Here is a 13,175-nt window from a genome sequence, read left to right on the forward strand (position 1 = left end):
ATAGCTTTATTATAGTGCCGTCTTATTAGAAAAGTCTCAACAAAGAACGTGGATGAAACAAGTTTGAAAAAAAAAAAAAAAAAAAACGAATTCATTGGTTTTCAGAAAAAGGTGCTAGAATTTTGGCAAGACTTAAATATTGATTATTTTCATATTATTATAATTAAACATCTTTTTTATCAAAACCACCATAGTAATTTATATATAGAAAAAGAATTTGAACTTTGCACATAGACTGCTTGGTGGCGCTTGTGAATATAGATAAATGAGAATTGTCTAAGAACATGCCGCAAGCAGAATTCAGCTCTCAATGGCATGCAGTTTTCGTCGTTTGCATTTTCTAAATATGCATTATTTCCTTTTCCGCGAAGGAATCTATGGCGTAATGCTCGTAAATAGGGGCTCTGCTATCTTAGCTTCCAATATGTGATTGTTTTTTTTCTTTTTGCTATAAATTTGATATTTTATAACTTCCACCATAGGATGGGGTGTACTAATTTCGTCATTCTGTTTATAAGTTACACACAGTTACATTCTGTTTATAAGTTACACACACATTCGAAATATGAGTATAAGACTCCATAAAGTATATATATTCGTCATGACATTTTAAGTCGATTTAGCCGTCCATCTTTCTGTCGAAAGTACGCTAACTTTCGAAGGAATAAAGCTAGGCGCTTGAATTGTAAATGGGCCAAATCGGTCCATGTTTTGATATAGCTGCCATATAAACCGATCTTGGGTCTTGACTTCTTGAACCTCCAGGGAGCTGCGCAATTCTAGTCCGATTTAACTGAAATTTTGCACGTGGTGTTTTGGTATCACTTTTAATAACTGTACTGGGTATGGTTCAAATCGGTTCATAACCTGATATAGCTGTCATAAAAACCGATCTTGGATCTAGATTTCTTGAGCCACTAGAGGGCGCAATTCTTATCCGATTTGGCTGAAATTTTGCATGAGATCTTTTGTTATGACTTCCAACAACTGTGATAAGTACGGCGCACATTGGTACATAACCTGATATAGCTGCCATATAAACCGATGGGGAATCTTTACAGATGGGCGATGGGTACATACCCAAAAGGTAATATTTACCAGGTAAATTAAGTAAATTCCCGGGTATTTACCCATTTATACCCAAAAGGTGGGTATTTACAATTTTGCAGATACTTTGGGTAAAAAAACATTTTTCAAAAAATTTTTGATGATTTCGTGTTCTTTGTATATGAACCTGGTCTTCTGATCTCATAAAATCAGATTTTAGTTATATATAGCTGCTATAAAGTTTTGAGGCAATAAATTGGTAATTTTTCATCAGGTTTCATTGAAATATGGCACAATGAGTTCTGTTTGACCCTTATTCATTTCTGTGAAGTGCGGTTCTGATCGGACTATATTTGGATATAGCTGCCCTTAGACCGACCGCCTGATCTCCCGATTTAGGATATTGAGGCCATAAAAATCGATTTATTACCCGAATTCGATGAAATTTGACACAGTGTGTTCTGGTAGACCCCTACCCATTCCTGTCAAATGTGGTACAGATCGGACCATATTTGGATATAGCTGCCATATAGACCGATCTCCCGATATTGTGTAATGAGCCTATAAAAGGAGCATTTTTCACCCTATTTCGATGAAATTTGGCACAGCGAGTACCGGTACCCCTCTAAACCCGCTTTGTTTAATATCGTCCAGACCGGACCATATTGGTATATAGCTGCCATATAGATCGATCTCCCGAAATAGAGTATTGAGCCCATAAAACAAGCATTTTACATCCGATTTTGGCGTTTTGGCACCCCTCTAAACCTTTTTGTTGAATATCGTCCAGATTGGGCCATATAGGGAATGCGGACCAGATACTCTACACAATATTCTATACATTCGGTCAGTATGGCAGCTATATCCAAATATTGTCCGATCTGGAAGATATTTAACAAGCCAGTGTATAGGTCTATCAAATCGCACTGATTCACATTTCTTTCAAATCGGATGAAAAATGCTCATTTTATTTGCTTAATACTATATAGCGGGAGATCTATATGGCAGCTGTATCTAAATATGTTTCCACCTGGACGCAATTCAACAAACAGTTTTAGCGGTTTATTAAAACCCACTGTTTCAAATTTCATCAAAAGCGGATGAAAAATGCTCCTGTTATGGGCTCAATACTCTATATCGGAAGATCGGTCTATATAGCGGCTATATAAAACTAAAATCCAACTTTATGAGATCAGAAGGTCAGTTTTATATACAAAGAATACGAAATCATTAAAAATTTTTTATACCCAACATAACAACAAAATTATAAATATCCAAAAAAGGTATTTATTGGGTATTTACCCAATAAATACCCAAGCGTGGGATATTTATCCGGTAGAAATCTAAATCTAGGGTTCTTGATTTCTTAAGCCTCTAGAGGGCGCACTTATCGTCCGATTTGGCAGAAATTTTGTACAACGACTTAACCTATGACCTTCAACATACGTGTCCAATATGTTCTGAATCGGCAGAGCTGCTTGCTTTGAAGAAAATTAAAATAATTACCGACACCTATAAGCTTGACATTTGCTGTCAAATTTTGAGAGCATAATTATTTCTCTCTATTTAAATCCTTTTTGTATAAATTTAGACCCACTGGGTTGCATGAATTAACTCCCCAAGAAATAACGTCAGAAAAATTGGAATTTATTTCATTGATATCTCTCATCTTTCCCCTCTTTCATTCTGCCTGACAAAATTCCTCAACTCCAGACAAAGAAAAAACAAAAGTAACGAAATTAGGAAATAGGGTTTTTTGTTCTTAGTGAAGGCTAAGCCAACACTTCATCTGAGCCATAAAATTAACACCTTTGAGACAATTAAGAAAGCAAAAAAAAAAGAAAAACGTTGTGTAAAAATGTATAAAATGCCATCAAATGGAATCAAACGAATTATTCGTTTGTGTTAATTCGTTAAAGCCACAATTGTGTGAACAAAAAAGTTTGTGTAAACCAGAAATATTTTCATTATCTAGAATAGCTTCGACAAAAAATTATAAATAAATAACCATGCATAAACGCGGGTAAGAACATTGTTCACTATATCGCCTTTTAAATTTTTCTGAAATTGACAGTGCAATGAAGTTGAAGATTTTTTAAAATCATAACAGGATTTAATAATTATGCTATTATTATATGCGTTTTAGTTTCAAATTTCTTTTTCGTGCGACTAAGTGAAGTTTGAAGCTAAGAAAATATAAATCAAGCATCTCTTGCAACAAATGTCTGCCAGAATTAAAGTGCTGCCGAAAAAAAATATTGGGACGGCGAGTGCGTAACGTAACCGAAATAAGATATTGTGAACCAAAATATATTTAAGTCTATAACTCTGTTTACTATACCACAAAGCACTTTTAAGTTAATTTGTGTTTTTATTGCCCTGGAAAAGATTGTTAAGTTTTCTCTTACAATAATATAGTGCAGATGTATTTTATGAGGAGTTTACATTACATGAAATACTTACAAATATCAATTGCAGTATGGGTTATGATGCTCTCAGCTGAAACGTTAAATCCCAACCCTATGTCAATCAAGAATTCACAAGGCTATCTAAAAGAAAGCTACTCGTGTGAATGATAATTTGGTAAGCACGGGGAAGTAGAGCTTTCACTTTCACAGCAAACTCCGTGAAAGCAAATCGCATTAGGACTCCAGAATGTGTTAGATGAGTTTAACCTGTGGGGATCAATTGTGATGATTGTTGCGATACAACAGGCAGGCGTTTTAGTTCGAAGAGAAAGGTCACCTTACACCCAAGATCATCAGTTGCCAACACCTTGTGCTGGATCGCGTTTTCATTTACGATGAGCTCTGTGGATCAACTAGATCACTAAACATCGAGTCCTTCTTTGTGCAGGAATTGATGAGCAATTAAGATGAACTGAAACCAGCTTTCAGAAATCGTAAAATTCACATTAAGGAAACAGACGGCTGGAGCAACGACATGAAGTTTCTCTTCCATCTCATTTGTGTCTTCCGTCACTTCACTGAGAGCAGTGCATTCTCTTTTGTAAAGTTTAACCACATTCCAAACATCTGCAATGCTTTCTGGAACCCTAGTGCCTTTCTAGCTCTTCTTGCGTTTATTCTGATGCCTGAAACCCGGAATAGGTTGCGTAAAATCTGTTCATTAATTTCTTACTCGTGGGCTAACCATTGGTTTAGCAGTCATTTGTTTCGCGATGAAGATTTTGATGCTTAAAGACACACTGGAAAAAAGATGAATCTCCAATAAGCATAGCCCGGAGAAACCACTGCTGTGAGCATACAATCAAAGTTAAGCAAGACTGTTACAAGGACAACCTCCCACTAAGATTCATCCTCTCCCTACGTGGATATTTAACTTCCTTGGGTGTTTAATGATGTTACATATGTATGCATATGTCGCTCTAAAGCTTGTGTTTAATTATATAACTGTTTACTGTGATTAACCAAAATTGCCCAAAATTCCAAATCCAAAAAAAATTTAAATCATTTTGTACGTGAGGTTTTTTATCGAATCGCCTCAAATGTAAGATTTTAGCTAATCTTGAATAAAAACTCATCAAAATATGATACAGCGATATGAGGCTGTAAAAAAGTTATCACTCTAATACATATACTTTGTAGGGTCGGAAATGGATATTTCGATGTATTTAATGGTGGTATAAAAAACATAGACACACAATAGTTTTTAAATTAATTCTTATAACGAACAGAAAAATTAATAGTTGATTCTCCTTTCTATTCCCATACGCTTTGTTTTGACACATGTAAACTACAACAACACGCTAACATGTCTGTTATGACAGTAGTCAATAACAAACAGTAAATAAGAGAATAAATAAACAGCTCTGTTATACAGCTAACATATGAGGTAATACAGTCGCTGCGCTGCTCTGCCTGCATTGCAAGGCAAGAGAGACTGAAAACAGCGATCGCTCTTTAGCAGATAGTCGTTGCGTGTTAACGAAGATATCGTAGCCTACCTCATCATCATGATCCATCTTTGTGTTTATGTTTGTTATTGTTTTTTTATGGTCACCAGTGTCACCAATTAAACTCATTGTAGCTTTGGAGATCATTTGTTGGTGCGTTTTCATACAACAAATAAAAGAAGGGCAATTTAAATATTAGCGTTGAGAGAGTTGTTGGCGCTTTTATATTAATCATAATGCTGACGTTGATGTCAACTTTCAACGTTAACGATGACTGCGCGGTCAACAAACGTTGGCAGAGATATTTATGTATTGTGTTTCACATCGTCCGGCTTGCCCTGAGAGATTAGCGACTTCAAGTAAATTATCCATTTAGAGCCTTAGGGGGCACCACAAAATAAATTTTATTGCTATTTATATTTTCTCTATGGAATACCCTATTATTTCTTATTTACTTAACATTTCAAAAACTTGGCATCACTTTTAGTAATTGACCGTTACAAAGTAATCAGCTCATCCAAAAATACAAAATTTTATTAATCTCTCCCTCTCTCTCTTGCTCTCACTCTCATCATACAATTACAATTGAGTTCATTCAAATTAGAACAACAACTATAACTCAATAAAAACAGAGAAAATCACCGACTCGAACAGCTACTACAATGTTGGCGTAGGTGTGTGCGTATGCATGTGTATTTATGGTTAGTTTACCGTATTACAGTAGCTGTGCAAAATCATTTCGACGTCTGGGTCGGTCACTGCCAAACAACATCAGAACAACGGCGACTATCAGCTGCTACGGTCCGCATAACGACAAAATCGCGTTATAAAATCTCACAGAAAAATCACTTCCAGCTCAGTTAAGTTCCAGTAGCGTTTGAGCGAATAACGAAAATTTTTTGAAAAAAAGCCATATAACAATAAAAACAAAACACTAAAAGAAAGTAATTAAAAAAAAAACGCGTAAACGAAACATTCCTTTTTTCAAAAAGTTCAAACGGGCTTCTACAACCTTTTTTCACACCAACGTTAACATAAAACAATAAAAGTAAATAAAAAAAGATTTTTATTTAAGAAAAAAAAAAAAACAAGAACAAACAAAGAACTTGACAAAGAAAAAAAATCAAAAAATGGTTTTAGTGAATGAGAAAAAAATAGAAGAGACTAAAGGAAAACAATTATACCATTAACCAAAAAAGTGATAATGACATGAAGATTTTTTTTTTCAAATAAATCACTGCTGCCCAAATTCTAGTTTTAGTTCAATGATGAGGGACACTTTGTCACAGAGAAGTTTTACATGGCTGAGAGCCTTTAGATAAGCAAATATTTCCACGAGTAATTTCCCTACGGGAAATGTGTAGTCAAATGCCCCGGTCCTAAACTGGAGAATTAGTTACTTATCACAAGACATATCCTACAGAAATGAAAAGTTTCATTTTCATAACTCATCATTTTCGAACTGTCTTAGGACCTATCCTACTGTGTTAGAATGGCGGCAATTTGTTTTTTTTTTTTTCATGTAAGGGGACGAGAACTGGCACCAGAGGACCTATCCCGTGGCAGGATTGGGAAATGTCGCCAGCATAAGCTAAATAACACCTAACTCCACTGTTCAGAAGTTATTCGAAGAAGTTGTTGAATAGAATTTTAATGTCCTGCTAACTATGCCAGGAACAAACAGGGGTAAAGTTCTCCCATGTCAATTAGTGCAGTCCGATTCGAGTTGAAGCTCACTGATAGGGAGCCTCTTTTTATAGCCGAGTCCGAACAGCGTGCCGCAATGGGACACCTCTTTGGAGAGAAGGATTTTACATGGCATAGTATCGCACAAATGTTGCCGGAATTAGGAGGGGAAAATCACCGCTGAAAAATTTTTTTGATGGTCTCGCAAGGATTCGAACCCAGGCATTCAGTGTCATAGGCGGATATGCTAACCTCTGCGCTACGGTGGTGTTCCGTAGTGGAATGTTTATGTGTAAAATTTGCAATTTTGCCAAAACGCCACTCATTTTATGCAACAGATGAGTGAAATAGATGGAAAATCCGTTGGAGCAGGTTCGGTTGGTCTGGAAGAAGGATTAACCGAACTCTGATGTTGGTTTTTGGCTGGTGTGAACTCAACGTTGATATGTTGAATACATTTTTGAGCTGTTGCATACTACGCCACACTAGCGAGCGAGAAAGAAAGAAATCCATAGGTGCGAGTTCTGTCGGTCTGTTATTGAAGATGTTGGACCTTGTGTTGCAGTAAAGATGGTTAGCATTGTCTTTCCTGTTTTGTTTTTGGCTGGCCTGAATTAAAAAAAATTTTGAAGTCCTCCTCATCCCAACTCATTTTGGAGGTTGGTTTTGATTCAACTCATTTTTGGATTCCTGGAGGTCGGTTTTCACAACATTTCTAATGTGAGCCTTGTGTTGTTTTGAGGAAAGACCACTTGACCCCGCTGTTGGGTCATAAACGTACCCACCAGAAGTTTCGAATCCCACCAGCAGCAGGTCCTTGGCTTCGGCATCTCTCTCCACTCCTTTTACTGCTTCAAATGGACTGGATCATACATGGAGGTCTTACCCAGCCTTCCCAAATATACCTACCAGGCCTGCCCAGTCCCAACAGCCGCAGATCAAGGCCTTTTTTTCAGTGCATATTATGTTTGTTCCGGAGATCATCCATTCCTTGCTTTGCTTCATGTGAACTGGGCCGTATATGGAGGTTCTTCCCGAAGGTAACCTGCAGGCCTTCACGATGCCACCAGTCGCTTCATATAGAATGGACTATGGAGACCCTTCCCAACCCAACCTTCCCAGTCACCCTCAGCACATATAAAAATGATTCTTCGAGTTTAGAACTTGGTTGCTCCTTGACTGTGGGATCTCTCCGGAGGTCTTCTATTACGTGCCCTGCTTCTTGGGCAATGGGTCATATATGAAGGCTCTTTCCAACCATACCCATCGGACCTTCCTAGTTCACAAGACGCAGATGTCTTCTTTGAGAGTGGATCCTGTTTGGTCCTTGTCTCCCTCTTTACGGAGTCATTCACACTTGGCTATGTTTCATATGGACTGAGCATTAGGCCTTGCCAGTGCCACTATCCGCACATCATTGTCTATTTGGAATGCAGATATTTTTTGATGGCTTAGCGTATGGGCCTTAAATGAATGTCTTTCCCAAACATAGTCACCTGGCCTTCTCAGTCCCACAAGCCAAGATCATTGTTTACTTGGAATGCAGATTCAGTTTGATCCTTGCCTGTGGCGTCAGTTCGGAGGTCAACCAGAACTCTCTGTTCTCATATGGACCTTTTCAATCCCACCTACCGTAGATTATTGTCCTTTTTGAGTGAAGATTCTGCTTGATTTGAGGCTTTGCGAATGCCACCCACTCCTTTCCCTGTTATATGGGGACGTATAGGCAACATTTCTCACCTCCGATGGCAATTCTGACGGTGGCTCTTTTCTCACGAGAATCTTGCCATCGAGCATGATCTAGATGCCAGTTAGCGTATTTGATTTGATTAAAATTTTCAAATGTGACTTCCTCTATGACTTTCAATATCCATCAAAATTTGCACTTAAAACTTTCTAAAGGGAGCAATTTTCATCCAATTTAGCTAATTTTTTGTTGATGAATGACTTCTACTTAGACCTTCAATTTCCAGGCTTAGAACAGTCAAGTCTAGTCCATAACCTGATATAGCCCCTAATATAAACCGATTTCCCGGTTTGACTCCTTGAGTCCCCAAATGGCGCAATTCAAATCCTCGTTGGTTTAGATTTGTTGTGCTGAGTTGATTTATAACTCCCAATGTGGTCTGAGTTGGTTTATACCTGTTATAATCTCCATTATAAGCGATCTTCCCATTTTATTTTCTGCAATACTTGTTTTTCTTTTTTTATTTGGTGTTTTTGAGTATATCCTGGGCGGCAGAGTGTGTAGTTTTCTCTTTCTCTCTCTACAAGCTTTTACCTTTTTTTCATGTTTATCTTTTACTTTTTTAGCAGTATGTCGAACAGAATTTTGGAAGATTCTCCCAATGCCCATATTAACAAATCGATTTTGGATCGTTACCTAAGTTTGCCCCTCAAAGAGAATATTGTACAGGCCACTTATGTATGGATTGATGGTACTGGCGAAGATTTACGTTGCAAAGATCGTACACTGGATTTCATACCAACCAAACCAAGTGGTAAGTGAATGAAATAAAAAACATTAAAAATTAATAGCACAATTTTCCTTCTGGAGTGCAAATAGGAAAAAAGTAAACCTCTAAGCATTTCAATTTATCTTTGATAATTATCTCCTTAAGGAACACGAGTAAAATATATACATATTCATACACATGATAGTGTGATTTTTGAGGAGACATAATGTCTACTTATGCATTTCAATGTATCGTTTATAATAATCTCTTTAGAGAGCGGGAGTTAGATCCATACATGCAAACATATTCATACACATGATAGCATGCTAAATCGGAGACATAAAGTCTACGACAACCATGTCTATGCTATGTTGACAAACAAACACCAGCCATCTGTTTTCGCCCTTACATTTTTTTTTAACACCAACGTGTGTTTGTATTGGTGTTTGAATTTGCGCCAAGTGTCTTTCTTGTGAATCGCGTATACACTGATCAATCGTTGTGGCGGAGTATTGTTTTGATTTTGTTTTGTGAGTGTGTAAACAAAGCAAGAAATGCAAAACAAAGGGCATGCTAATGTCAAACATACATACTTACTGTGACCGACAGATCAAAAATAAATCTTAGCGAGAGATGTAATTAATAATAGAACAAGTAAAAGCGTGCTAAGTTCGGCCGGGCCGAATCTTATATACCCTCCACCATGGATCGCATTTGTCGAGTTCTTTTCCCGGCATCTCTTCTTAGTCAAAAAAAGGATATAAGAAAAGATTTGCTCTGCCATTAGAGCGATATGGTCCGGTTTGGACCACAATTAAATTATATGTTGGAGACCTGTGTAAAATGTCAGCCAATTCGAATAAGAATTGCGCCTTTGTGGGCTCAAGAAGTAAAATAGAGAGATCGATTTATATGGGAGCTGTATACCGATTCAGACCATAATAAACACGTATGTTAATTGTCATGAGAGAATCCGTCGTACAAAATTTCAGGCAAATCGGATAATAATTGCGACCTCAAGAGGCTCAAGAAGTCAAGATTCCAGATCGGTTTATATGGCAGCTACATCAGGTTATGAACAGATTTGAACCATATTCGGCACAGTTGTTGGATATCATAACAAAATACTACGTGCCAAAATTCATTCAAATTGGATAAGAATTGCGCCCTCTATGGGCTCAAGAAGTCAAGACCCAAGATCGGTTTATATGACAGCTATATAAGGTTATAGACCGATTTGAACCATACTTGGCACAGTTATTGGATATCGTAACAAAACACGTCGTGCAAAATTTCATTCCAATCGGAAAAGAATTGCGCACTCTAGAGGCTCAAGAATTCAAAACCCCATGATCGGTGTATATGGCAGCTATATCAGGTTATGGACCGATTTGAACCATACTTGGCACAGTTGTTGGATATAATAACAAAACACGTCGTGCAAAATTTCATTCCAATCGGATAAGAATTGCGCACTCTAGAGGCTCAAGAAGTCAAGACCCAAGATCGGTTTATATGGCAGCTATATCAGGTTACAAACCGATTTGAACCATACTTGGCACAGTTGTTGGATGTCATAACAAAACACGTCATGCAAAATTTCATCCCAATCGGATAAGAATTGCGCACTCTAGAGGCTCAAGAAGTCAAGACCCAAGATCGGTTTATATGGCAGCTATATCAAAACATGGACCGATATGGCCCATTTACAATACCAACCGACCTACACTAATAAGAAGTATTTGTGCAAAATTTCAAGCGGCTAGCTTTACTCCTTCGGAAGTTAGCGTGCTTTCGACAGACAGACGGACGGACGGACGGACGGACGGACAGACGGACGGACATGGCTAGATCGACATAAAATTTCACGACATCAAGAATATATATACTTTATGGGGTCTCAGACGAATATTTCGAGTAGTTACAATCAGAATGACGAAATTAGTATACCCCCCATCTTATGGTGGAGGGTATAAAAAGAAGAAAAGAAAGGTAGAGTCCATTACCATAAGAATGAAAAAATCTTATTGGATTAATCTACAATTTCCATGTCCGTCCGTCTGCGGAAATCACTATAGCGGTAGAACGCGTAAAGCTAGCTGCTTGAAATTTTGTACAGATACTTTATATTGATTTGCAGGTCGTTGGGGATTGCTATTGGGCTATATCGGTTCAGATTTTGATATAGCTGCCATATAAACCGATCTCCTGATCTGACTTCTTGAGCCCGCAGAAGCCGCAATTTTCGTCCGATTTGGCTGAAGTTTTGCACATAGCATTCTGGTATGACTTCCAACAACTGCGCTAAGTACAGTTCAAATCGGTCAAGAACCTGATATAGCTCCCATAAATTGATCTCTTGATTCGACTTCTTGAGCCTCTGAAAGCCGCAATTTTCATCCGATTTGTCTGAAATTTTGTATGTGGTGTTCCGTTATGACTTTCAATAACTGTGCTAAGTACGGTCTAAATTGGACTTTAATCTGATGTAGCTCCCATATAAACCGATCTCCCGATTTGACTTCTTGAGCCTCTGGAAGAGGCAGTTTTTATCCGAATTGGCTAAAATTTTGTTTGTGGTGTTTTGTTATGACTTTAAACAATTGTGCTAAATGCGGTCTAAATCGTTCCATACCCTGATATAGCTCTCATATAAACCGATCACCCGATTAGACTTCTTGAGCCTTTACAACCTGCAATTTTTGTCCAATTTTGCTACAATTCTGCACATAGTGTTTTCCTATGACTTCCAACAACTGTACTAAGTTCAGTTCAAATCGATCTATAACCTGATTAGCTGCCATACAAACCGATCTCCCGATTTGACTTCTTGAGGCCTTTCTGGCTGCAATTTTTGTCTGATTCGGCTTAAATTTTGCATGCGGTGTTCTGTTATGACTTCCAACAACTGTGCCAAGTACGGTCCAAATCGGTCTATAACCTGATAAAGCTCCCATAGAAACCGGTCTCTCGATTATCCTCATTCGGTTAGAATAAAATTATGCCCTTCAACTAAATTTAGTTTGTATAAATTTTTAGCAGAATCCATGGTGGTGGGTTCCAAAGATTCGGCCCAGTCTAACTTAGCACGCGTTAACTTGTTTTTCTAAATATTAATTTGTGAGTGCATTCCATGGTGTCGTATACGTGCTATTAACTAATTTATATTAAACATACGCACTGTTAAACAAAAATTAAAATTAACAAATAAAAATGTGATATGTTGGGCCGGGCCGAATATTGGGAACCGAACACCATGGATTCTGCATAAAATTTCCACAAATCAATAAAAACCTGTATTCTACGTATGTTAGTACTATATAGTGCAGTGCAATAAAATTTCCATGAAAATGACATCTATGCAGGACAACGAAGTTCTGGATAAATTACCAGTGTGGGCTTGTCAGGATTCACAAATGTGTCTTTTATGTACCAAACTCCACCACTCCACCCCACATTCATTTTTTAATATCGAAAATTGCCAAAATTCTTCTGTTACTGTGAAATTGGTAAAGATACCTCAATTTTTTTTTTTGAAAATTATGGTCGCTGCTGGGTGCAGGAACTGACCCATCGGCGGTGACATTTGGTCATAAATTTTGTACTGATAGCCAACACATTATATATAATCTTTCAAAGCCGTCAAAGTGTGGCTTCCACCTCCATCCTCCACCATAGGATGGGGGTATACTAATTTCGTCATTCTGTTTGTAACACCTCGAAATATGCGTCTGAGACCCCATAAAGTTAATATATTCTTGATCGTCATGTCATTTTAAGTCGATTTAGCCATGTCCGTCCGTCCGCCTGTCTGTCGAAAGCACGCTAACTTTCGAAGGAGTAAAACTAGCCGCTTGAAATTTTGCACAAATACTTTTCGTTAGTGTAGGTTGGTTGGGATTGTAATTCGGCCCGGCCGAACTTAGCACGCTCTTACTTGTTTTCGAATATCTTAGTTTTATTGTGATAGCTTCGGTGAATCAGCTTCAGTATTTTGATGAAATTTTTAAATTTTACGCAAACAAACTGAAAACAAGCAACGTAATGACGATTTTTAAGAGTTATGGGAA

General features: G+C 37.6%; 1 protein-coding gene across 2 annotated transcripts in view; it reads left to right on the plus strand.

Moving 5' to 3' along the window:
* The first annotated feature begins 5,725 nt into the window (after nucleotides 1–5,725).
* Nucleotides 5,726–13,175, plus strand: part of LOC106081789 (glutamine synthetase 2 cytoplasmic) — a 31,001-nt gene continuing 23,551 nt past the window's right edge. Inside the window, exons 1-2 of one of the 2 annotated variants that reach the window (XM_013243998.2) lie at nucleotides 5,726–6,011; nucleotides 8,963–9,150. In XM_013243998.2, coding sequence (XP_013099452.2) covers nucleotides 8,967–9,150 — 184 coding nt within the window. In that variant the 5' untranslated portion in view covers nucleotides 5,726–6,011; nucleotides 8,963–8,966. The remainder of the gene's footprint in view (nucleotides 6,012–8,962; nucleotides 9,151–13,175) is intronic. The other variant, XM_013244008.2, reaches the window with a different exon arrangement.

Source organism: Stomoxys calcitrans, chromosome 4, assembly GCF_963082655.1.
Source record: "Stomoxys calcitrans chromosome 4, idStoCalc2.1, whole genome shotgun sequence".
Taxonomy (NCBI): Eukaryota; Metazoa; Arthropoda; class Insecta; order Diptera; family Muscidae; genus Stomoxys; species Stomoxys calcitrans.